The 27343-nt window shown below is 51.1% G+C and overlaps 1 protein-coding gene across 1 annotated transcript in view; it reads left to right on the top strand.

Moving 5' to 3' along the window:
• LOC128275995 (uncharacterized) overlaps window positions 1-27343 on the top strand; it is an 88556-nt gene that overhangs the window by 31459 nt on the left and 29754 nt on the right. Inside the window, exons 2-8 of the mRNA XM_053014497.1 lie at window positions 18046-18237; window positions 18329-18789; window positions 19099-20278; window positions 20324-20783; window positions 20871-21028; window positions 21281-21451; window positions 21547-21636. Coding sequence (XP_052870457.1) covers window positions 18046-18237; window positions 18329-18789; window positions 19099-20278; window positions 20324-20783; window positions 20871-21028; window positions 21281-21451; window positions 21547-21636 — 2712 coding nt within the window. The remainder of the gene's footprint in view (window positions 1-18045; window positions 18238-18328; window positions 18790-19098; window positions 20279-20323; window positions 20784-20870; window positions 21029-21280; window positions 21452-21546; window positions 21637-27343) is intronic.

Genomic DNA, 27343 nt, shown 5'->3' with positions numbered 1-27343 from the left:
ACACCACATTTGACAGCCGGGATGACAGCTTCGTTACGCGCCGTCACCGTTGCCGCCACCAGCGAGCGTCCGAAGCGCGTAACCTCCTTCACCCTCCCCCCACACAATCCCTCCTCTCTCTTGGTCGGGCACAAGGACCACTCGCGTTGGTGGTTTGTGGAGCTGGGAGAGCAGGGGGCTCTGTCAACCGCGGAAGCCCTTTACGGCGGAACGCGGTGTGTGTGTTTGCTTGAAATTTGAATATGCAAGTGCTGCTGCAGATCCCCCACCCAAGCCACCCCCCGCTCCTCCACCCCCATCACCCGTCAAACACAATACAGATGCGGGTGCGCGCGCGCGCGGGCGCGCGCAAGAGAATACCTTTTTTGACGTCTTGATGTCTGTTTGGGGGCCGCGCACGGTGGATGTTGCCGCTTTTCATTCTTCGATTTTCTTCGACGTCGTCCTCCACCGCTCCTTGCACCACCGCTGCATCTCTAACGCGCGTGCGCGCGCGCGCCATTTACTTTGCATGCGCGCCCATTCCATACGCGTCTTACTTTCCCAGTTTTTGCCGGATTCGCCGTGCGTTCGCCATCTGCCGTGATGACCCGTGGATGCCCCGTCGCTGGAGGTGGTGCGATGCTTGAGAGGGTGGCTTTCTCTAGCTAGAGGGGTGCGTGCATTCTCTTCTCCTGCCAGTGGCTTGCCACCCTCTCCCCGTATGTTACGCTTCGTCGTCGTCACACGGTCAACGCTAGCGGGACGGACCTCACGAGATGATGCCTTTGGTGGAATGTCTTTTTACAGGTACAATTTTCACACAGTTTTGTGGTGCTTTCCAAATAGTCGCGAGAGGTAATCGACATCGATCCCAAATTGGTTGAAGGGGGCTAGATGCTCACAATGCCTATCGCCACCAAGCAGATAGGGGAAGGTAGAATTCAAGGATTTAATCGTTTACCTGATCGTTTTTCCAGTATGGATTTTAGGAGCGTTGTCATGCATCAAAATCACTGTTTTGTCCTGCTGTGGAGTTTGAGTACCTCATAGTAGATCAAACCCTTCCGATCCCACCACAAACACTTGAAGCAATGATTTCCATCCCTAGTGATTTGGCCGTTCAACCGAATTGGATCCTGGGCTTACTCAAGATGTGTTACGCTTAGAATTCTCAAAATGAATCTTCTTTTCACCGCCAAGTTACAAGCCGATGGAGAAATGACATTTCATTTGTGCCTGACGTATGGAGATGGCTCCATGAGTCAAATTCAACCGATCCTTGGGTTGTTGCTGGGTTTGGGTGTCATCTTTGTCCAAAACTGTCAAAAACTGTTGAAACAAAAAATGCGTAAATCAGTCAAACATTTTATTAAAAAATCAAATAATGTTCCTTTAGAAAGCTCATTTTATACAGAATATGGAAAAAAAAATCATTCAACCCTCCTTCTTAGGGAATGCGAATTGCTGGACCTTTTGTTTTACTCTTTTCATCAAATTTTGCACCATTCTCTTGATCGTTTTCTTCGCTTCAGAACGCCAGTTTGCTTTGAATTTCATCTCACTGACATCTGGTTCATGTATTTGGGCACCACCTGGACGGTGTTTGCGGCATACCACTCTATGGCCTTTTTCCCATAATTACAAGATGCTAAATCCAGCAAAAACAGAAAAGAACCTTTGTACCGTTTTAGGAAAGGCAATAGACGTTTATTTAGGCACCCTCGGACACAAATGTCCTGGTTGATGGTCCCGATCGCGATGTAAATGCCACTTAACTACAGGAACAGATAGTCTGCCATACGAGATATTTATTTGCAAATTTTGACAGCTTTATGTTCTTGCAAATCTCTCCCGCCTTTCCTCTTGCAGTTGCTGTGTAGTTCTCCTGTCCAGGAAGCTCGAATCGAAAAATATGTATGATACTTCGGATACTTCGGATACTTCGGCACTCAGAGAAACATTTTTGAAATGAGAGGTGTACAGGGTGTTTTGATGCACAAAATAAAGCGTCAAGTTGAAGTTTGACCAAGTTTTCGCAGGGCCCTTTAAAAATTAAAATGAAGAGCCAAATTGACAGCTAGTGCCATCGGTTCGGCAAGTTCGCCTTGGTTTCATAGTTTCACATCTGGTAAGCTCTTCTATAGCAGGCTCTTGGCTCCTCCGTCGTTATTCGACAACGACGTTCTCTGACGAGTTCCGAAAACTGAAGTTCTCAACCAACTATTCCGAACGCCTCGTACCGTCTTACGGAAGTCTTACTTCTTTTTTTTCTTACCTCGTTCTCTCCTCGAGGCACACTGTCCGCGTACATCATCCTCCCAAGGTCTCAAGGTTCCAATTACAAGTGTTGGAAAAGTGTTGGCGTGTGGTTCACACAAAATACCCCCGCTTCGCGCAGTAGAACCTGCACTGGCCAGCGGCCAAAACGAAATAGAAAAAATACGAACAAACGAAGGTGTTGTGGTGGAGTGAGGGAGGTGAGCCTTGCCTTTGACTGGCGATCAATCAGATGTTGGTTAGGTGTGTGTGTGTGTGTGTTTGCGGATTGGCCGCGTGGGAATTGATTGCAGCAATTGCCTCATCGACGGATCCACGAGACGCTCGTAACTCTCTAAGGGAAGAAGCGCGGAGGTGTACGCCGGTGCAGCAGGATATGCACAAACTGACGCCACGATCGAGATAACGAGAAGTGTGCCGTTTAGCGAGATCTGAGAGAAATATTTTCATCAGACTGCCGAATGACCTGTTGGCTGCTCCTTAAAATCCTCCTCGATAGTCTACAACTATTTTCTCAACGTACGGGACTATAGTCGTCCCTTCAGAACGAGTGGGAGAAGATCATGTCGGTGGCATCCAGTACCGTTATTCCGCTACGGCTGCTACAGACTACTATACAGAGTCTATATAGTATCCTCACAAAGTGACGGGAGCCCTGCAATAAGCGAGAGATAAGCACACGGGGCGATTGGGTGAGCGATTGAATGTCATCGAAACGCCCCTTTATGGCCAATAAACACGGAATGGAGCGAGAGAGGAGGCGGTGAGGCGAGTTAACAGCTGGTGTCAACCTTTGAAAACGTAGAGCTAGAGCGCCGAGGGCGTGCTAGGGGTGGCGTGCATAATAAGGCAAATCAATTATCGCAGGCACCTGCGAGCGCGAAGGTGCCGGGTCGAGGGGATGCACTTGCGCATCCCTCGATGACGGCGACGACGACGCGGACGACGACGACATCAAGGTGCATTGGTTGCAGTTCCGCCTCATTAGCATCGGGAGAATGGCTGCGCGCGTCTCTGTCGCCGATGCGCCGCATCGCGCGCACAGGGAGGCAGAAGAGGAGTCTCCTTGTTATACACGTTGGTGGGGCCTGGATGGCGGTGGGGTCGAGAAAGGGTGAAGGGTATCGAATGCATTTTAATGAATCCCCCGGCTGCATGCATCTCACGATGTGCAGCCGACGGGAGGACAATGGGGACAGCATAGCCCAACATATTATGTTGGGTTGCCTTGCCGCGGTCCCTGCCGTGTTAAAGCGCACACTTCCGGGATGGTCGGTGTGTAATCCCCCCCCCCCCCACCATCGGAGGAGGACGGACGAGGAGGTGCGCACCGGGCGGGCGGCAGCGCATAAAGGAGAGGTGATTAGAAAAGGGCCAAAACAAAACGGAGTAGGCCCCCCGAAATCGGCCTCCCGAATCCTCGTTTTTTTCCCCGGTGCGTGTGTGTGTGTGTGTGTAGCACACACACAGCACAAGCAAAGCTGCAAACCACAAAGCACGCTGCCCCTAGCGCCACCGCCGCCGGCTCCCAATTGATTAGGGTGTTGTTTTGGGTGTTTTCGTTCAATGCTTCTTCTTGGATCGTTCACCAGCAAACCCTCGCGCCCTGCCAGCGAAACTCAAGGAAAAAAAGGAAGAAAATAAAAGAAAACTAAACCGGAGACCCAAACGACGAGCGAACGGGAATCAAGAATTAAAAAGGGTGAAAAGAAAACGAAAGACTCATCGCGGCAAGCGACGAACCCGCGGTGACTCGATTTATGTTAATGACAACATTGTTATACAAATTACCATTTCATTAAACACTCTCTTGCGCGCGGCTCCCGACCGTACCGACCAGGTCCCCACTGAGTCCTCTCTTCCCCCCCCAGCCCGCGGCGGGCATCCTTTACAGGGTGTTCCGATTTGTCACCTGTGCGCCGAAGCCACCTGCGTTTCTTTAGTCCGGGCCACCGAGTCCTGTTGCAACATTTTTGTTCAACGTATGTGTGTGTGTGTGTGCTTTGTCACCTTTTGATTGCCGTCATCACATTAAGAAGGCGCGAGCGAGAGAGAGAGAGAGAGAGAGGGGGAGTCGCGACTCAGAGTGCCCGCCGCCGGCACGCTGATGATGACTTAACCACTGCCCCCGGGTTTTGTCCACCACACCGGTTCACCCTCCCTCATCCCTCCGCCCCTCGCCACGGTGGTGGTGATTGAAAGAAATGGGATAATTATAGACATTTATTATCAATTTGGCGTACATTAAAGGTCTCACGTTTTAGCACGGCGGCGGCAGCGCGGCGGCGCACAGGGACAGATGGCAGAGCTACCGGAGGGGGTGGTGATGGGTTTGGGGTGGCTGGAAAGGAGAGTGGTGAACAATTTCCATAGGCGAGAGCTTCCTGTTGGGCTTTCTGTGCGCCGCCGTCCTCCGGGTCCGTTTGTCCCGCGTCACCGCTGCGTTCGAAGACGGTGCGAAGAAAGTGCAGAATTGCATTCGCTAGAAAAAGGTATCCCTTTGCCTGCCGCTGCCCCTCCCTCCCGCACTCTCTGCCTGGCGGTTCATGTTCCGGGTCACTTTATGTTTCACTCGTTACTTTTTTTTGTTTGTGTTCCTTTTTTGCTCGTAATTTTAAGCGCGCGCGCGCACCTACCGTTACGGGGGTGCTTTTCTGGTGGCTTTTAAGTAACTCCCCAACCCCCATCTCATCGGCATCTCCCCCCCACCCACGTAGCCCCTGGTTCCCCAAAGTCACAACATAAATAAAAGGCTTGCCGCCGCCGCCGCGCGATAGACGGGGTTTGGTGATGGTGGAGTGCGGAGCCAGGCGCACGGGTTGCAATGTTGCATTCGTCATTCATCGCCCTCACTGCCGAACACGCACACGCTCACGCCAATGCACTCCATCATCTGTGTTTTTTTTTCTTCTCTTCTTTCGTTGGCGTTGTCGATGTTTTTTTTTTCAATTTCGCGGACGAGGGGGAGGGGAAGAGGACGAGGGTGAGCACGATGGACGATGGAGGTAGCCAACTGCATCATCAGCCGTCGATGTGACGCGCAGAAGTTCACACGGCAGCAGCAGCAGCCAAGGATTCTCCCAGTGACTTAAAATGTAAAGCGCCACCTGCGAACCTGCGGAGCAGCACCTCGGGGAGAAGGGGTAACCAGGTTTGGGTGGGGTGGTATGGAGCGGGTTGCAGTAATAAGAAATCACTGCGGTGAGGGGCGTTGCGGATGCAACATGACTGGTCCTTTTTTGTGGTCCGAGCGCCGACGACGACGACGATGGTGATGATGATGATGATGATGATGATGATGATGATAATGGTTGGCTTATTCCTTTGTGGTGGATGGGATGGATTAAGAATGATGATGATGACCACGCTGCGTTGGACACGGCATAGAGGGGCCACCTTCCGACCCTCACACCCCCTTGCCTTCACGCCATCCGCCTATGGCTCCATTCTCTGGACCTCTCGTCCTTTGATGTTGCTCTCGGATTTCTTGCTCACGTGAGGGGGTTCATGATCATGCTCATTGACTTTTTGCTGTTGTGATTTGTCCCACTTGTATCTCTCTCTCTTTCTTTTTGCTTCTCTCTCTCTCTCTCTTTCGTATTTTTTTAAATTATATTAAATACATAATGAATTGTTTTGTATAATATATTATGTGTACATATTTAATTTTAAAATAAACACATTTTCAAATTATATTTAAAAAATAAACTTGCGACAACTATTACATCAAAGAATTGGTGTGCCCAAACTTTCGTCCCCATTGACCAACCGAGGCCTGGCTGACCTTCGGACCTTGAGCGACCCGAAAGCCCAGAAAGCAACCCGATTTTTGGAGACACAATTCTTGGTATTTTTGTTCGCAGTACGAAAATGTATCGACCAACTCGACCGATTGACCGTTTCGTAACCACCGTGCGCTCGCCTGACTCAGGACATCCTTTGCTTTGCTAAACGCTTAGAAAAGATTAAAGGCCGAAGCGAAGGAGTGTAGAAGGCTATACCGGACCGGAAGGAACCTTTGCAGTGTGAACATTATTGAAGCAACCGTTAGTGTTCCGTTCCGACTGTTCCGGTTGAGGTGGAAAGTGTTGGGTGAAGGTGGCTTGGAAAGGGAATAAAACGAATGTTCTTGATGACCACCGCCACCACACCCTAATCCGACCACACCAGCGCGTCCGGGGCCTTCGGTTCGGAGTCGGTGGAAGAAACAGAAATATTTTAAGCTCTACTTTAAACCGAAAGGACAAAACTTTCCGACTGGCCCAATTTCTGCATTATTTTCTCTCTCTCTCTCTCTCTTTCGTTGTTTGTGTCAGATTGTTTGGTAAACGTTTGGTCTCATAGTTGTTTGCTAAATGTTTCAGTCCGATCCTCGTGGCGATGAGCGTGTGTAGCATAAAAAGGTACACAATTCATTCAAAACGGCTGTATACCGTGTGTGTGTGTGTGTGTGCATTTTTTAGAATGAATTTCGAGTGCTTGCTTTGTATTTGATTTCTCATTTTAAAACCTGCGTTGGGAACAACACCGACGCAGGGACCCCGCGCTGTCCGCGCCAGTCCGGGCATTGCAGCTTCCTTCGCTTGGCAGCAAAAACATTAGCGAAAGACTTTTTGCCGGATGAGAACGTGGTGGGGAAACTTCCCCCCAATCAACCCTTCCGCCGCGCTCACTCTGGACACACTCTGTATGTGGCACAAAAGAAACGGGACGCTCGGGACGTGTCCGTATGGATGCACCGATGCTGCAATGCGATGGCTTGCAGCGACGACGCCGATCATCACGGCGATGACGATGATGCGTCGAATCGAATTATGTACCGTAATTAGCCTTCGTCCGTCCGCAGCGAAAGAAAGGGACAGTGAGGGAGGAGAACTCTTGGGATTGTGCGGGTCGCGCAGATCAGCAGCAGCGAATACTTATCTTTCTCCGACGCGAAACAACCGTTGATTAGCCCTGCAGCTGTGGTTTGCCCTGCGATAAAGTGGTTTTTTGTAGGGCCCGAAAGTGAACAAAAACGCTATTTTGCTAAATCACACACATCTATCTGGCTTCTGGCCGCTGAGAACTTTTAGTAAGAGATTGCTAACACTTTTGCGTCGTGTCGCGTCTGCCTTCTTTGATGTATTACTTTTTGTGGCCGCTCCGCGAAGCATGTCGCGAAATGTCTTTTACTGATGGCCTATCTTTGGACATGAGCGGCTTTCGCTACTATAGCGCAGTAGCAAACAATCATTACTGGGACCAATAATTGAGTAAAGATTCGATTTATTTGTACGTGATAAGATGGGTTTCATTCAAAGCAATATAACCCCTAAATGATCAGATGTGTGCAAACGATGTGTGCTTCTCGAGCGATTCTTTATTCCAATAAATAAGCAAAACCGCTGCGAATGCCCTGTTTACTTGCAACGAAATTGACATTTTTGGTTCACTGAACAACTAAGACGTTCGAAAACCTACTTTTGGATGATTTTTTATGTGCCAAAAACATTAGTTTAATATATTATTTACTAGCTGTACCGTGCGCGAGCATTGCTTCGCTTCTTCGCTTCTGCTTCTCAAAGTGTTTTTTTTTTCTTTCGAATTCGGTTCGGTTTGGGATCCTAGAAGCAATCTTAAGTGCCCATTACTGTTCAGCAACTTTAAAATTTGATTTTTGTTTTGAAGGTTACTTAGGATGTTTAGTAGGAAACTCATACATACTGTTAAATAAGTACCGGGAATTTGTGATTTTAAAGAAAACGCGTTATTCGATTTTTGATATTTTTTGGCGCTGGATTGCTACACATTTCAGTGATTTTTGGTGAAAAGTTGAAAATTTTAAAAAAATCAGTCAATTTTTGAAAATTTTTTTAGTGTGGGCGTGTCTTGGCCCTCCGCCGATTTCTGTCCCTTCCAAAAAATGGATGGCAAAGAACCTTTATCAAATTTTTTGTTAAAAACGAAATTAAGAGCTCGGACGCAATCAGAATGTTGACTGTGGGCTATGGTGAACCTTTTAAGAACAAAAGCATTGCTTATCGGTGGTTCCAAATTTTCACAGAGGGCCGAGAAGATGTGAACGTCGAAAAGCCGAGTCTGGTCGAATGTGATCGAGTTTTGCTTACAGTTTTCTTGGATTGCAGCGTCGTGTTGCATCATGAGTTGTTCCCGAGGGTATGAACGGTTAATAAAGAATATTTCCTGCAAGTTATGCGCAATTCGCCCGAAACAATCCGTCACAAACGCGAAATCCATAAACGAAACCCAGAAGTCACCAAATTTTTTGAAAAGACCACGTGCATACGAAGTTTAGCATCGTTGCTTGTGTGCGATTTTTTGATCAAAAACTACAAACTAATGATGCCAAAGCCACCGTATTGCCCAAATCTGATCCACTGTGTCTTTTTCTTGTTTCAAAAACTCAAATTACCGTTTCGTGGCCAATTAATTTAGGAGAAGACAGAAATCGGCGGAGGGCCAAGACACGCCCACACTAAAAAAATTTTTCAAAAATTGACTGATTTTTTTAAAATTTTCAACTTTTCACCAAAAATCACTGAAATGTGTAGCAATCCAGCGCCAAAAAATATCGAAAATCGAATAACGCGTTTTCTTTAAAATCACAAATTCCCGGTACTTATTTAACAGTATGTACAATTGCTTTCAATGGCCTTTTATTGACGTGGCTGCTGGATATACAATTTTTTTTTAGTTTTTCTTCTCGGTGTATACACAAATAAATGTGACGGGTTTCCCAATTCGTGAGCAGGCCACATACCATTCTGACCATGGGAGAAGCAATCGTTTTTTGGGTTTAATCCACGTACTTGTAACGAATGATCCTGCGCCTTGTTTTTTGTCGTCGCAAAGGCAAGTGCCACGGAAATTCGGGATAGTAGAACGTCTTTCCCTTTGCATTATCCTTTTAAAATGTTGGCTTTGATTATGTTGATTCATTTTCTTATGGTACCGCCGAGTACCACTACAAAGTTTCGGCGGATTCATATTTCACAAAGGCATAATCAAAGCTCCAATCTTTAACTTCAAAATATGTAGAGGCAGTCCTGGTAAATCATGTGAGCTACGAAATTCTTTGGATAATTTATGGCTTCATCCTTACTTCTCACAATGCTGTTATGTTGGGGTGATGGTGACGCTGTTATTGAGTGGCAGTCACCTACCTTTCGGTCTGTCAAACGAAACGTGTCACGGTGAGTTTTGCAGTCGGTGAACTTTAAGCGACCGGTGCTTCTAATGGAAACCTCTGGAAGTCGCTTACTGTCATCGGGTGCCGAAACATACTTGCCGCACTGTGTGTGTGTATGTGTGTGTGTGTGTGTGTACTGGGTTGAACAAATGAACGACGCCGAACTCCACAGCGAACAATAAAAAGCGTTCGCAGCTCGGCGCGCAAAGGAAAATTCACCCGCAGCCCACCGAAGGAAAAAAGCCCAAGAAGCTAGCACACACACACACAAACACGGAGGGTGCATTGAATGGGGTAGCGCGACGTGCAGTGGCAGGAAAAAGCCGCTCGAGAGCCGCCTCGCCGGATGGAAAGATAGATGGATGGGTGGATCGCGTTTAATTGCGGGCTAATTTTTCTTTTCCATTCAAAAACGGCAAGAAAGAAGCGGTGGACCCTCGGGCTGCTTTGTTGTGCGACCCCCGGCGGCCCACGGATCCACCCCCCCAACCCCATCGCCACCGCCCCATGCCACCTGCCGACCGACCGGCCGCGCGGTGAAAAGAATGTGTATTAAACTATGTTGCGCTCGCCGCTGCCGGTGAACGCATTCGGATGAAGATGCATGTGATTGCATTTATTATTGGATGCAGGGCCTCGTGCACCGCTCCCCTTCGTCCCCGACACAGCTTCGAAATTTTCCCCTTCACCCTCCCGGTATCCCGCATCACACCCAGTGGCTAATCGCGAGAAAAATGGACGACGCCGCGGCTGCTTTTTTCCCACAGCCAATCGAAGTGGCGAGCGCGTAATGATTTTTGTGCTTCTCTCGCTCTGTGTGTTACTCCGTCGGGTCAAGGCGCAAGCGATTGTCTCCATCGGCGTCCCCCCTCCCCCCCGGACCTCTCGCGCCCGCCCCTCCACACGCAGGGCTCACTTTTGATGTGCTCCTTCTGTGCCGTGACTTTCCCAATGAGTCTCACTCGGCTCACGCAACTCACCCGGGGGCCCGGAGATACCGGGTAGAGGGAGGTGGGCGAGGGCACTCCTGCGGGCACACCGTACACTGCCCAGCCTGGCGACGGACACAAAGCGAACGTCGCTTCCGGGGCGGTTCGGCGGCTGCTTCGGCGGAGCTACTTTATTTTATTGACGCTAATTTTATCACCCCCCGGCCCGCGTCCCCGCCGTTTTGTACTCTACGCTTCGTCCTTTTGCGTCACCGCCCATCCTGCCGACAACACCGGGCCCCGTGTAGTGAAGGATTACGCTGCCTGGCGCACCGCGTCCATTTTTCACACTGCTCCTTTCGGTGTCGCCAGTTCACACAGTTTTATGCTGGACTCGCAATGCTCGACCATCGACATAGCAAGATGATGCGTGTGTGTGTGTGTGCAGCAGGAGACGGCGCTTGATGCGTTACGAAGCATTTACGGTGGATCGGCGGGCGCGGACACACACGCGAGCGCCTTGCGTTGGGATATTGGCTGCGGTTTGGGCTTTGCGTGTGATGAACCTTGCGGTGATGAATCGGCACAAATCGGGTCGGCGCCCGGGAGTTGTAATCATTCATCCTTGCATCTTCGGGAGCACGCGCGCGCGCGCGCAGGTCATCTGTCAGAGCAGGACGCGCGTCGTCCAAAAAAAAAAAAAGGTGGCGGATGTACTGTTGGAGAAAAACCTCCGACTCATTTATGTCGAGCACTCTTGATCGCTCAATCTCTCTCTCGCTCTATCTCTTTCGCTCTCTAACTATTCCGTTTAAGGCCATCGAACACCTTTTCAGAGTGCAGTCCATTTCGGAAGTCACTAACGTTGAACCTAAATGACTAAATGACTGTAACGCGTGACAATAAAACTCTACTCTCAAAAACTCTCATTGATCCAGTTCCAGTCGGTTAAGCAATCTGCTTCCTTTATTCAATTTCGAGCTTATTTTTATCCCAAACTTTTATGAATGCAACCTTCACGATTCCGAACTATTCCGGACCGATTGCAAGACCTCTTTCGTTCACTTTGCTTCCCGTTCGGAACCATCGATCTCCGAGGAACAGCGAAAGAAAGCAAAACGAAGTTTACTTCAAGATCACAAACGACTTTACGAAATACGAGGATGAAAAATTTACTCTGGTCTAACAAAAGTCAATCAAAAACATTATAACATCTTATGTGTAAATGACAGTTTTGCTGTCTTTAGGGATCATTGACGTAAATACAAATTGTTTTTTAACCAAACATACTTGGAACACGCCAAATTCTATCTCCGCGAACACAAGTTTATTATGACCAATGCATACCATTCCACCCAGACAATATTGCCACACATCGTGGTTTGGTTATGGTTTGGTCCTTTCTACAGTCCTTAGGCATTATTTCAGTTTCAGTTATGTTTTGCTTAATTTAGCTTACTCTATTAAATTGAGAGGGGTCTTTTCGGGCACAGACTACAAGGTTCACGATCGGCCACATATTCTCAATGGTTGTAATGAAAACAATGAATCTCTGGAACATAACGCCATTGTCGTTTGTGTCCTAATGTTGATTTAAATAACATATAGCAGCAAACTTCAACTCCTCATAACGATAGATGAGTCATACTAAAAATTTATCATTCCATAGTAGCTTTTCTCACAATAAGCGAGGTTTCAAAACATGCCGATAGTAAAATACCATCCTTTTTTTTATTGGCCTAAGTTGCGATTTTTTTAACAAATCCAGTATTGTCTACTTTTTATTCAACTACGTCTAATGACATTCACGGAAGAGAGTTATTTTTGATTTGGTTGAATATTTTAGGTGGATTGAAAAGGAGACGGATTGAGAAGGCGGGTTTGTGAAGGAGATATTTACTATAAGTTTATCAATTCGTTTTTCGGTTGATTTCTTGCGCCCAGGAGTTTTTATACGGTGAATACGACCCTTTATTATAATTATAATACGATCCTTCATGATTCATAACCCTTGATTATTTAACCGATTGCTGCCTCATTTGAGTTGAATATTTGGAATTGGTTGCTTCACCATTCAAATTCATACTACTGACCATTCCTGACGTTCTTCATTGGATAGTTTGTAATAATTCAAGATTTTTGCGATCTTAAGAGCCGAGAAACAGCATAATGTCTTGTGAATTGTTCACCACACGTTTGTCGGCCTTAACACGTAATAAATCAAATTATTATTAGCCACTAGCAGTTCCCGGCGCGCGTCGCTGCGCCTCATTTCATCCTTATTTCTCGATTGGGAGGCGTTTCAGAGGACTTCTTGGTGACGTATCCGATCAGCTTCCCTTTTCGCTTCCCGTTACTCCTACTTTTCAAACGATCGGGCTTCCCGGTGACGTATTCGTTCAATTTCCCTTCCCGCCTCCCGTTACTCCTCCGTTTCCCGGTGACGTATCCGATCGGCTTCCTGTTGCATACATGTCAAAACTCGCACCACCTGAGTTTGGCTGAAATTGCTTGAAAATTATCCGAGCTTTGCTGACATTAACCCAGATTTTGTATGGGTTAATGCCCCTCTCCCTTTAAACCCCTCCCCTCTTTACAAAAAGGGTCTTTGTAAAGAGGGGAGGGGTTTCAAACATTCACCAGAACATTTCCCCTTCCCTAAAACTCCCGCCTGCCGAGTTTGGTTCGATTTGTTTGAAACGTTTGGACGTAACGTATGGGCGTTACGGTACGTTACGTTTGTATGGGAGCCCCCCCTCCCCGGAGGCGTGGGAGGGTCAAACTTTCCTATTCACAATCCGGGGCGACAAAACTACGCTGTGCAAAATTTCACGCGGATTGGTTCAGTAGTTTTGGAGAAAATGCGGTACAGACAGACAGACAGACAAACAACCATTTTTATATTATTAGCCATAAACAACTAAATGTAGTTACTTTATTGCCGAGCAAAACGAAGGAAATCAAAATGTCATTTAATCGTCATAATATTGCTCCTACAACCTCAATCTTGAAAGCATTCAATGTCTCAAAAGAGGGATTCAAATAGAAGATATACTCACTTTTTCACATATTATTCAACTGTTCAGTAGCTAAACTTTTTTTTGTTTTCCCCTGTAGGGGTAAGGGAAGATTCTTTCACGCTCATATCGGTTATGGGAAGTGACAGTCGTAGGCATTTGACAGTTAGCATTCGTTACCCAAGGTAGCTAGGTACCCCAACATGATCCTCACACCAAACCAATAATTGATTTGTGATCGTCGAAGCTGGTGGATCGTACCGCTGCCGCTGCCTTCGCTGACTTCTTGAATACTCGTCCGAAATTGCTATAGATTAGACCAGCTACAAACAATGCTTATCGAAACATCGCTGAGCCATCCACGAGTGGGTCGCGTCAAGTATCCGGTGCGACTTGTTCGATTCTAGTGTAATGCGCGTGGCGTGCGATGCCCCCCAACACGCAATCGAGCAGTCGAGCAGTTAACAAACGAACGTTATTCGAGCAAAAACGCGGCCATCGGGGCGAACGAGGCATCCCCTATTCTGCCTGCCTGCGTCTGCGAAGCGAAACGAAACAAAAGACTTCAACTGCCGAAAAGCGATGAACCCCGTTTTGGATGGTTCGGTTGGGTCGCATCCTTTCCGCCGGCGCGCCGCCACCGCCATGCATATCCTTTCTGTTCAGCCCCTCTCGCACCGTCCGTTCTTTTGGCCCCGCTCAACCGCTCGGTGTTGCTGTTAATTTAATTTTTAACTGCTTCGCGGCTTCGGAGGAAGCCTCGCCGGCAAGCGGCAAGTGATTCGTTTGGCGCGCCACTGTGCGACGGTGGCCGGCATTCAATCAAAGGCCGGCCACGGTCGGTCGGTCGGTTGGTCGCCGGCGCGATCGCCGCGCTCGACTCGCGAGACGGTTTTAATGCGTGAACAATTTCGACGTTTTTTTATGCGTCTACCGTGTTGTTGCTTTGTGCCGGGGGTGTTGTGGGGACGGGTGTAGAAACCATAAACATGCCGCCGCCGCCGCGACAATACAAAGTTGCCCCGAAAAGAGGGCCGAGACTCCGAACGGGGCACCTCGCGCCGTCTGATTCTGACTGGCTTCCGGATGTTGCCTGCCGAACGATGATCGCTGCCACCGAAGCCATCTCGTGTTGATCACCTTTTAAGTCCTGTCTGCGTCGCGAGTGTGTGTGTGTGTGTGCGCGAGTTGTATTGTGTTGTGCTGAGCTACCCAATTTTCTCTCGCTAGCCAATAACCGATAAAACCAATTACATTATTTAGCTGGGCAGAATACCGGACGGTCGGCCGGCCGGTCTACAGCGACGCAGCCGCGTCTGCTGTGTATTATGAGGGGCGCTCATCCTTCTCCGGGAGCGCCAGAAACGCGTCAACGGCCGGGCCAGGCCGGTCCACACGGGATGAATATTAAATTATTGAAATACTTTACGACCTGCTTTACGATCCTCGCGAGCCGCGATGGATTGGATGGCCGGGTGATTGGTCAGGGGTCTGTGCCATATGGACAGCAGTAAAAGCGCCCACATACCTTAGGAGGAGGTAGCTACAAAATTGTGTGCGCGGTAAAATTGGCAACGAAAACCCCGGGTCCACTGTGGGAGACGATTTAGGGGCAAAGTTTCGCCCCGGCGGCGGCGATAAGCCAGAAAGAGCCACTGGCGGGGGCCGTAAAGCTAACATGGTAGCAGCACACAACCTCCACCTTAACCTCTTTTCGGTTCGGTCGGTACCGATTCACGTCCAACGAAGCCGTTGCCGACGTGATTAGTTCATCAGTTGACTTGCTCATCTAGGGAAAACGGTTTATCAAGTTTAAAGGGCTTGCGCTGCTACTGATGTAACTTCAATTGGTAGAGTAGATGCGCATGGTATGGCAATAAATTTCACCGAGACCTCTGCGGGTCAGCGAGTCGGGCTGTTGAGTAGTTCCGCGATTTTTGGTTTTGCGTCCTCCAGTGACTCTGATTGAGTTTTTATTTTTCGAAGGTTTAAAAGCAAAGGAAATTTTTTTTCACGAATGTGTAAAGTATATGGGAAATCTTCGCCTTCAACGAAGCTATGGGTTGCTGAATTTAAACGTGGTCGCAATAGGCCCTGAGGATGATCCACGTCAAAAACAATATAGCAACAACTGAAATCGTTGCAAAAATACAGGATATTGGTGAAATAGAAATCGAGGGACTGAGAGAGATTTAGTAGAATCCCTGGGCATATCATTGGGTTGCCTTCTAAAACACACCAGAAGGCAACTTTTTCTGTGCGTTAACTCATCACTATTGATGAAATTTGAGTCTTTCACCATGATCCTGAGTCAAAACAATAGGCTAAAGAGTGTGGTGTGAGCCTGGTCCTTCGGCTCCGAAACGAGTTTGTTTCCAGAAGTCAGCCTACAAGATATTAACAGCAGTTGTTTGGTGTGCAAAAGGAATTGTTTGTTTGTGGAATACTTGTAAACTGGTAAAACAATTAATTCTGCATATTATTGCTACCCTTTTTAGATCAGGGAATGGGAATCTCAGCGAGTTCAGGGAGACCATACTGAATAATAAAGTGTAATACAGTGTTCAAAAACCATAAAATTGTGTTTTTCCTATCGAAGCTCCAAAATTATTGAACAACACGCAGTGTGCATCGTATCATGAATCGTATCGTGAATCACTCAGTTTCGCTTTTTTGACTCTCGGATACTTTCGAGTCTTCCACTGCGAATGAAGGACTGCCATTTCGTTTCCGAGTCCATGCAGTCTGAATAAAAAAAAACCATGTTTCGTTACAAGCTATGATCCTTCTTGAACCAGAAGCTTTTTCCTTTTTGATGCGAAGCCTTCTTTTTCGATGCATCCGAGAGCGTGTCAGTACAAATGCCTCTGCGACGACTCGTTATTTTGTTATTCTTCTGTTGCTTTCTGTAACAGTGGGCCAAACAATTCCGAAGTCACAAGCAGACAAAGTTCAGTTTTGTTTTCTAAGGTCGCTATGGAGTGCACGGAGTCACCACGTGACCTGCCACCATGGGGTGGTGATGCTCTAGACCATTGACAACGACCTAAGGGGGGTCCTAAACAATTTAGTCATTTCTCGAAGCCCACCTTTTTGGGGCAGTTTGTTTTTGTGTTTGACCAAAAGCGGTTATGTTTAATTGCGCTTCCTTATATTCGGCGGGATCCTTAGTTTCGGATGTTCCGCTATCCGATACACTAACGCCCCAAAAGACGTCGTCGTTTGCTGCTTCTGAGCGCATCGTAAAGCGCTCTAGTCATTGTCTCCATCGCGAAAACATGTCTTCTCACTGTGCGTTCTCTCAGCGTTGAGCGATCGCCCAACGTATTACGTGCCCTCCTTCAAAGAGGTGCTAATAGCCGAGAACCGTTCGAATGCACGCTGTTTGCCATCAGCCATCAGCCACCCACATGCAATCGTTCGGAAGCGCTCTCTTTCTCTCTGTGGACCTTGTACGTGTGCTTCTGGCGTTTGTTAACTTGTAGTGTTTTGCATGGTCACGGGCGAGGCCTGACCAGCAGCGAGTAGCGGGTACGGGCTTCTGACTTCATTTACGATCGCGCGCTGTGTGTGTGTTATGGATACATTTTCAAATTTAAAATACTGTTGTGGCGGCCGGCGGCCGTTTATGGCTTCATAAATAAATATCACGCCGAGCGGGCGGGAGGGCGCCCACCCACTGGGCCCACCAACAACGTTCGTTGATCCCTCCCGCACACAAAGGAGCGGGTGGGCTGGCCGGCTTGGAAATATATTGCCCACTTTTCCGTTTACCGGTCGACGGCGGGCGGGACCCATAATAGGTTCCTGATCCTGGGCCTCCTCTAATGGGGTCCTCCTCGTGGAAAGTCCAGCAGCGGGGTGGTCCAGCCCCACAACATTAATGTGTATGTGTGTGTGTATGTGTGTGCTCGGAAATCGGGTGACTTATGTTGTTGCTTATGTTTCGGGACGATCGCCGCTGGTCGGTAATAGAGTGCGCCGCGTGCTACGCGGCGCCCCCCAAACCGAGCTGGTCAAAAAGGTCACAACACAGCATTCCGGAGAGAGCCGTAGGGCATAAATTATCACACACTCTCTCTCTTTCTCTCGCTTTCTCTCTTTCGTAGTCCCTAGCGATCCCCGCGGGGGAATGCCACTGCCACTGGGCTTTTGCATTAGCGCATGACTTTTGCATGACTTGACCACCAGGGAGCAGGGAGGGGTGGTGGTGGGTACCCATGTCAGACCCCTCGGGTCCCGAACCCGAACCGGTTCCCGTTGAAACCCCATCAATCAATCAACTCGACGACGATGATGATCGGTCGCTCTAGCTCTATGTAGCTCTCAGAAAGCGGGCCCATTTTCCTGCCGGGCGGTGTCAAATCAAAGCCCTCCTGTCCTCCCACAACCCCATCTCCCACCCCGCTTGCATCAACATCTCTGCGCGGTCGGACGGCTCTCGCCGTGAGCTCAGTAGCCAACCGCGAAGGAAATCAATTAATACCTGGCGGGGGCTCTGGCGGCATGTCAGGAGTACGAGTACGGGAGTGGGGTGGGTTAACATCACATCTGTCAAAATTAGACAATCTTCCACCGCACCACCACCGTCCACTAGGTTTTCTCATTAATGAGCTTTTCGCTTTTTCGCTTCGTTTCGTCCCGACAGGTTGTCCTCTCGGCCTGCTCCTCGTACTTCCAGTCGCTGTTTCACGACTTCCCGGCCCGGCACCCGATCGTCATCCTGAAGGACGTCCACCTGGCCGAGCTGCGCTCGTTGGTCGACTTCATGTACAAAGGGGAGGTAAATGTTGAGTACTGTCAGCTTTCGCCACTGCTAAAAACGGCCAAATCGCTCAAGGTAGGTCCTGAACTCCACTCCTCCTGCCATCCCTCCCAGTTGTGACTCACGCGGCATCATCTCTTTCACACACACACACACACACACGCAGGTCAAGGGTTTGACGGAGATGACCAACCAGAGCAGTCCGCTGACGGAGACGAGGCTAGATCCCGAACGGCTGAGAGCACACAGCAGCAGCAGCAGCAGCGGAAGCGCAAGTCATGGGCACGTGGGTGGCAGCGGCACCGGTGCCGGTGCTACAGCGGCCCTCACCGCCACCACCACCGAAACCATGCTCCTGCCGACCAACCTGTCGAGGAGTTCACCAACTACGACGACGACGGCGGCTGCGAGTGCTACTACGGCCACCGCTACGACGGCCGCAGCACAGACAGCGACGTCAAGTTCGGCGGCGACGGCGACGACCATGACAACAGCCGCCACTACTATGACCGCCACCACCAGCAGCAGCAGCAGCAGCGGGCGTCTAACCGTGAGCAACAGCAGTTCCTCCTCTTCTTCGTATACCACCACGACGACGGTCAACACCTCCACTACCAGCAGTAGTCGGCACACGGTGCAACGCTCAGCGAGCATAACAACTACTACGGCACCAGCAACAGTAACAGTAACAGCAGCGTCGAGTGTGTCGCAGCCACACCACCATCACCACCTCCATCAGAAACACCATCAGCAGCAGCTGCAGCAGCAACATCACCATCAGCCGCCGGAACAGCAGCAACTATTTGGCCACCAGCGGCTCAGTTCCGGAACGGCCGCTGCCAGCAGCGGCAGTAGTAGTAGCGGCACGGCGACAACAAGGACAACGACGCCACCGCCACCGACGACAACGCCGCCACCTCCGTCGGCCACCAACAGCAGCCAGCACTACAACAGTTCTAGTGGCGGCAGCGGTGGCGTTACCGACCTCTCGACCGCGCTCAGTAAGAGCCGCCTACAGGAGGAAGAGGACGACGAGTCGCTCCAGACACCGCACACCGCGTCGGCTATCGGTAGTAGTTCCCCGTTCACCTCGATTGCGGCCCTGGCCAGCATCATCACCAGCCCGCAGTCACGGCTAATACGACGAACCTCTCCAACGACGCAACAACGACACCGGCTAGTGATACAGAGTCCTCCGCCTGCACCTGGTGGCTCCGGCGGCGGTTCCGGCGGCGGCGGTAGTATTCTACCGTCCCAGCTGGCCGTAGCAGTCATCAGTAGCGGCGGCTCTACTGCTGCCCTGGACGACGCAGAGCTCGTCTCTCGGAACGATGCGCCGCCGGTGGACGAAGAGAACGTGGACGAAGACCCGAGTGGTGGCCGTCATCATCGACGTAGCGGCGGCCGATCGAAGGAGTTGGAGCTGGTCGGTCCCATTACTACGACCCCGGCGCAGCTCCCTAGCGGAGATGAGGAAGCCAGCAGTCGCCATCACCAACACCACCAACAGACGGCATCACCCCGTAGTCGAAGCAATAATCTCGGTCTGGTGATAGAGGGAGATGCCCGGCACTACGAGAGGCCACCGGAACGTTTGCTGCGCCTACCGGACGATGGGTACGACGACGATGACGGTGGTGGTGGCGGCGGCGTCAAGGATGAGACAGTCCCGGCGGCGAAGGTGGCCGATGGGATCGCTACGGCGGCGGCGGCGACGGCGGCTGAGACCACCGCTGCTGTCGACCAGCGGCTCCCGACTGACGCCGATGAGGACGACGGCGAGGAGCGTCATCAACGACACCACCCCAGCCACCACCATCATCAGCCTCAGCCCCAGCAGCGGCTTCTGCTGCGAAATGTGATCGAGGACGATGATGATCAGGAAGACGACGATCGGGAGGAGGCAGAGGAACACCACGAAAGGCCGGCGGCGGCGGGAGAGGAGGACGATGAGGATGAGGACGAGAGTGATGATGTGGCCACCGCCGGCCACCTCTTGGCGGCGGCGGCGGTAGTGGCTGTGGCCGCCCATGCTGACGCGCATCACGAGCCGCCACCACCACCCCCGGTCGACGGGGAGGTGGTGGAGGGCGAAGAGGAGGAGGACTGCGGGGAGGCACTGCGGCATTGCGAGGACGACGACGACGATGAGGAGGATGATGATGTTGACGATGATGACGATGAACCGCTGGATGAGGATGAAGATAACGATGAGCCGCACGATCTGCACATCGGTAGCACCGCCGCTACGACCACCAGCAGCGGCAGCAGCAGCAGTATCCTTGGCTCGAGCCGTCACCTACTGCACCTACCACACCACCACAACCACCATCACCAGCAGCAGCAGCAACATTTGGTGGCCACCGTGGCTCATAGCAGCGATCTGATGGCCACGAAGCTGCTTCGTACGGCTGAGCACCACCATCAGCACCATCATCGGCCCCAGCAGCGACGTCGGCGCTCGTCCGACGACGAGCATGACGCGCATCACCATCAGCACGGAGGCAACAAACCCGGCAATAATAATAACAACAACAACAACAACAACAACAACAGTAGTAGCTTCAGTAACAACTCCGAGGACGAATACGAGCCGCCGGTGAAGATCAAGAGCGAAGTTGGTAAGTTGGAGGCGACGACAATGGTCCGACACTGCGAGAAGCGTAAGCTAGCTAATCTTCCCATGGCCGGTGTTCGGCGTATTGCAGACTTTTCGGCGTTTTCGGGCCTCAACATGACGCTGAATGCGGCCGCTGCTGCGGCGGCTGCGGCGGCCGCTGCCGCAGCCAACACGACGGCACCCGGAAGCAGCCTTTCGGCGACGCTGAATGCGGCGGCTGCCGCTGCCGCCGCCGCAGCCGCCACCACCACCACGTCGTCTTCTGCTGCTGCGTCCGGTACATCGCCCGGTTCGCAGTTGCTGGTGGCGGCGGATCTGCGGCCATCGTCGCGCGGTGGCCTCTCCGTCGGCGAATCTCTCGGAGGCGGCTCGACTGTGACGCTGGCGACGTCGCCGGGGAAGAATGGCGAGCAGCAACAGCAAAGGAGTTCACCACAGCAGCAGCAGCAGCAACAGCACCATCACCAGACGCACCAGCACCGGCATCATCTGCACCAGCGAAGCAGCAACGCGTCGCGGCGTGTCTGTGAGCAGACGGCGGCCGCGGCGGCTGCAGCAGCCGCCGCCCTGGCCGTCTTCAACGCTAGCGGTCTTCAGGGCAGCCCGCTGACCACCGAACCAATCGCTGGACCGTCCGGTATCATGGGACCGGTGCAGCAGGTACCTCTGGTAAGAAGCCCCCCCAGAGCACCAGCAGGACCTTCTCTATAACGCGGGGTCCCCCCCACCCCGCTTCGTTTCTTCGTTTCTTTCCTGCTGTGTAGTCGCTGAAGAAGGAGATCGATTGGGACCGGGGCGACGACAAGTCGTCCGGCGAGAGCTCGCTGGACTTTCGCCACCCGCACCACGACTCGGTAAGTGGATTGCGCGCTCTACTACTACTACTACCCCTACACCCTCTTCTATACCACACTACTACTACTACTACTACTACTACTACTACCGCTACCCAGTTTCTGGAAACGAACCACACTCTGTTTGCTGTTGTTGTGTTTTTGGATGTTGTTGTGTCTTTCGATGTAGACGTATAAAAAAACGAACCAAACGAAACCAAACAAAACAAAACCGTGGCGTGTGCCGTGCGGGAGACGGGGAGTTTGTTGGTGGGTGTTGTGAGAGGGCTGTCAGGGTCTCGCGGATAGGACGGCGCGAGTGGACGAACTCGACTCCCACGGAGAACTTGCACTTTGGTGCTCCCCATCCACCCCTCCGCCCCTCCACCTACTTCCCATGCCTTTTTCCAATCACCCCCCCACCCGCCCCAGGCCCTTCGCCCTTTCAGACATCCTTGCTCGTTTGTTTTCCTCACAACGCGATCACAACATCATCACCATCTCACAATCGTATATCCCGTTTTCCGTTTTTTATTTCTTGCTCTTCTTCTTCTTCTTTGGTTCTAATCATCATCATCATCGTCATCATCGCCTTCCGTGTCTATCGGTTACTCTCGCTCTCTCTCTCTCTCGCTCTCAATTCGTGTGAAGGGTCCTCAATCCTTGCGTATGCCTGCGCCTGTTCGTCTGTGTGTGTTTGTGTGTAAAGCTTGTCTACCATGTTTTTAGGATTTCAAACCCTAATTCTCCACCGCCTCACACACACACACAAACACACACAAACACACACAAACACACACGTGCGCACATACAAAGTGTCGCCAGTGTCGAGGCGTGCCAAAGTTCCGCGTGTTCCAAACTTCTGCTGTGAGCTTCTCGTTCTAAGTGTGTATCTGTGTGTGTGTGTGTGTGTGTGTGTTGGTGGCGCATGCTTCTGTGTTGTTGTTATTGTTGTTGTTGTTCTGCGAAACCCGAACCTAGGTTTCACTGTGTCGGCTGAGAGAGCTTCGCCGGCGTCGTAATCCCTATTTGTTTAATCCGGTGGCAAGATTCGCGAGGTCCACTTTCAGAGACCGAAACCCAGAACGCGGTGTCAACGTGTCTGGAGGCCCTCTGGTGAAGTCTTAGTGACTTTCCTCTCGTGCGCTAATGTGGACGACCGTTGTAGCGCGCCCAGACTAAATAGACTTAGTAGACAACTTGTTCTGTGTAGCTGATTGATGTGCCATACTCTCTTACTGTTACTTACGTTGTCTGTGTGTCTCTGCATGTTGGGATTTGGTGTTTAGATTCGTTACGTCTTCGGTTTGCGCCTTACCTTCGTTCTTATTTGCTATGTTTTGGGCCCTGTTCCGTCTCGTTTCTTAACTCTATCCAACGCCGCAAGTTGCGCCTGGTCCGATTTCGGGAGTGTGTTGCGCTGGATGTGTTAGAGCTTCACCCCACTGCTGTGCCAAATTCGACATCGATTCACTCTTCCGCACCAAACAGTCACTCGTGGTGTGGACTGGCTTCTCTTGCACGACGTGTGGGGGTTTCCGAGCCCCCCACAGGGTACGGCAGTTCTGGTTATTACATTGGCCATTTCTCAATCTTCTGCCAAGGTGCATAGCGTCCAATTTCGTAAATGTCAAAGTTCTCGCTCAATGTTTACAATTTCCAGAATGAAGTTACGCTCACTTCCGTACCATTTTCTTCGTTTTATTCGTTCACCCGAGAGCCTACTAGTCTCTGGCCCACTGTCAGCTCTGCACCCTTACCAGCTGGACATGTCGTTCAAGTTTTCAGCTTCTTGGTAGCTTCGACACTATCGGTTACGGCGGCTGTTTCTTCATTTTCGAAGCAAAAATGGGCCCGATGGCCGTCAGACCAAAATCCAGAGTTGCATAGGCTTCTCTTGCACGACATGTTGGTTTTCCGAGCTCCCCAAGGTACGACAATTCTGGTTACTAACATAACCATTTCCCAATTTTCTGCCAAGCGTATAGCGTACCCCATTTCGTAAATGTCAAAGTTTTTGCTCAATGTTTACAATTTCCAGAATGAGGTTTGACGTTTTAAAAGTCAAGTTAAAAATCGAAACACTTGATGGACCATCCAAAATAAATCGTCAATTTGCGAAACAACATCCCAAGTAGAAAGAAGGTGCTGAGAGAAAGAGAAAGAAAGAAATCAAACTAAAATCCCCGCTCGTCGGCTGTCAGTTTGTCATCGGGTTGAGTACACATTTGCGTAGGACACACGCGCGCTTCACCGGGGGCATTGGTGTGTGCGTTGGCTGACGGCGCCCCGCCTCGGCGCTGCCGTACTTCGGCTGCCGGCGTAATGCCGGCTACTACAGGCTACTCTTCCTTCAACTGACGGACCGGAATGTGTGCTTCTGTCAATCAATTCTCCAATGCCGACCAATCGCGAGATGAGCATCTCCATGTCCATGTCTCTGCGTGTGTGTGTGTGACGGTCCATTATGGATCGCGCATATTTGATGTGGGAACTTTGCTATACGACGAAAGACTCGACCTCTGTCCCAAGCTTCGTCTTCTGGACCGGCGGGTTAGTACCAGTTATGGAAATCCAGCTTCATGGAGACGTGGTTCTACGATTACTGTCAGTGTGGACCGTGGTCCTCGAGGGGCCCCCCCCCCCCCCCGCGCCTGTTATCTAAACTCCGCACTCCAAACTGTGCCTCATCATCAGATTTGCAGGCACACAATTGGCATGAATCGCTGGACTTGGTCTTTCTCTCGCGCTCTCTTGCCGGACTTGCCATTCAGGAATGGCATTCGTCTATCTTCGCACATCTTTCGGTCGTGTCTTTCTCCAGGTCTCCTCCCCGACCGAACAAGTCATCCATCTATTGTGTTTGGGCAAGTAAAAATGCAATCTTTTGGCGTTGTTTCGTCTGTGAGTCTGTGGTCTCCGCACACTCCGCAACTCCCCGTACCGTGGCTCCAATATTCATAAAACTTGATAGACCGCCCCACACACTCAAGTGTTCTCTATTGGACCAGGTCTGCTGGTGCCGCCCGGTGGTGGGTCAATGACAAGAGGTGTCGGTCAGTCATCGAAAAAAATGAATCGATCCACAAGAGAAAGAGCAAAAATCAATGCGCTCCTGAATGAGCCCTCCGTATCCTGAGTGTGGTTTGTGTGTGTGTGTGTGTGTAGGGCGGCTGATGGAACGGCCGCTACACCAGCATATCGCCGGTTGAAAGGCGAATGAACTACTCAGGCGATGGGCTTGCCGAATGTTGCCCATCAACCGGGGCATGCTACAGACAGGGGCGGGCCCAGCTGGTGCGGTATGATGGCGGCGGCACATGGTGTGTCAGTCAGTCAGTCAGAGTCAGGATTGACAAAGGAAGAAAAGATATAAAGAAGTAACACCGTCCAGTTGTGTCGGTGCGGAATTGAGTCGTAGAATCGATTTCTGTCTCCCCCCCCCCCTTCGCGGCCCCCGGCAGTCCGCGGGGGCCGTACTATCATCAACCTCCTCCCGGCAATCGACCCGCAATCAGGTGGTTCCCCCGGAACTGAGGAACCGCTCTTAAAACCAATCGGACTGTCGTCGGGTTGCCGATGGTGCCTGGTTTTGGAAGTTGCCGGAGGCAGCAGCCGCCAAGAGTGCGAGGAACTGCGGAAGAGTGTGTGGAATTATCTCCCCCACGCCTCCTCCTTGCGTATGGCTTCCGTCACCGTCCGATGGAGGTGTGTAAAACATAACCGACCCAAATGGTTATTGACAGTGTCCGGTCCAGTCCAGTCCGGGAGTCCCCCGACCACCTCCAACAGCACAAAAGCCAACGGCTGATCGGCGGTGATGGCGACGGCGACAGTAACCTCAATGCCAGCCCAGACCCCACCCCAGACCTTGATCGCCCCGCGGTACGAATCTCGGTTTCGTCACTGGTTCTTCTCTTCTCTCGAAAACCGCGCCACCGACCGTTCCTATTCGAGTTAGCTGGCAACCGTCGGTGTGTCAGCGTGTGTGTGTGTGTGTTGTCTACTTCCCGAATCCTGGTTCGATCCATTATTCAACGTTTAATTAGTTCTACAAAAGTTTTCCATTTATCCAATTGTCCTCGGTCACTATCCTCGGCTCGGCACTCGACGCGGGCACTCAATATCACGTACCGCGGTCACTGTCACCAGCATGCGAGTGTGTGTGTGTGTGTGTGTGTGTGTTTGTGGCGGACTGTTGGCGGAGGAGGGGTGGGGTCGTTTCGCCATTTCTAACATTGAAATATTAATTTGATTTTGTCGATTTTCCCCCGATTTGCCTGTTTTTATGTCGCTTCTTCGTTGTTGGGGATGTGATCTGCCCAGGATGGCGGTGCGGGTGTGTGTGCGTGATATCCACCTCCTACCCAGCCCGGGTTCGACGCGCGATGCCTGCGAGATCTGCTAATCAGAGCGAATCACGGGAGACATTGTGGAGAGTAGCAAAACAGAGAGCATAAACGCCGCCGATGATGACAGCTGTCAGTCAGTCGTAGGTAGAGCGCGTAGCGTACTAATGCGCGTAAGGAAGTGTATGTAGTTGGCCTTAGCGTTAGCGACCCTGGAGACTGGGACTGCCGCCACAATTTGAGTTGCGTTTAGTCCTAGAGAATCTAAGAGGCCGCCTCGACCAATAATATATCGACCAAAAGCCTCACGCTACCAATTTCGGAAACCGACATCCACCATCACCACCACAGACACCTCGCCCTAAGAAAGGACCCTTTAGGCTGTCCCGCCGCAGAATGGTCGCGCGCGCGCCCCGGAACCTGGTCAAGTTCAATTCGGGGAAAATAATTAGAGCAAAGTCGCCACGACTTCGACGAACCGCCCCAGCAAATGTCACGCGGCAAATTGCCAAGCACTCTGTGCTCCGTCCGACCACGGCACGCAACATCCTGGCGGCGCGCGTCCAGCAGTTGGGTTTAATTATTCATGTTGGGTTCCTGCATTTCCCGCTCGATAATATGGAAGTCACGAGCTGCAGGTTTCGGGAACCCCACCCTCCAACAGCAGGAGCCGCGCAGCGACGATGGGTGGGGGGAATGGATGGATCGACAACCACTCATTTCAGTGCTTTTGTTCTCCTGCCCCCACCGCCGCTCGCTTCCGACGTGGACTGCCCCACGGAAAAAAATTGTCGTCTGGCGGTCTAGCGAAGGACTGCTGTCTGCTGTCGGTCGCCGGTCGTCGCCCACACGCAACCGAAGCATTAGTATGTCAAGCCCCGCTCACTCTCTCTCTCTTTCGCGCTCTTTCTGTGTGGGGGATTCCGCTCCCATCCCAGCCCACCACCCAATCTAATCAATGAGTTCGCGGAGCCGAGCACAGGTCCAGACCTACCCCAAGCGAAAAGAGCGTACTCCCACAACACCCAGGAGGAGCAGTCCGACAAGTCCGACAGGGAGGGTGGCAGACACATTGTGTTAACGCCAACTGTTACCCCACCCGGCCCCCCCTTTCTCTCCCGTCTGTTTAATTCCTAGCGCAGTTCACAAACCCTACGCCTTCCGATTGCCAGCTGTTTCGCGCCCGTAAAACGGGCCGTGGGTGTGTGTGTGTGCAAGCGCGTTTGTCAAACTTTCCGACATTGTCCTGTCATCGCGTGTCTCCCCCCCTATACGGACCGTCCTTGTTTCCATTAGAGTTGCGTCAGTGCTAGCGCATGTGTGTTTGTGTGTGTGTGTCTGGGTGATTAGACTGGTTTCAAACAAAAGAGTGGTGTGTG

This window comes from Anopheles cruzii, chromosome X, assembly GCF_943734635.1.
Source record: "Anopheles cruzii chromosome X, idAnoCruzAS_RS32_06, whole genome shotgun sequence".
NCBI classification, from domain to species: Eukaryota; Metazoa; Arthropoda; class Insecta; order Diptera; family Culicidae; genus Anopheles; species Anopheles cruzii.
The sequence above is the reverse complement of the archived record's forward strand: the minus strand, read 5'-3'. Positions and strand labels throughout refer to the sequence as shown.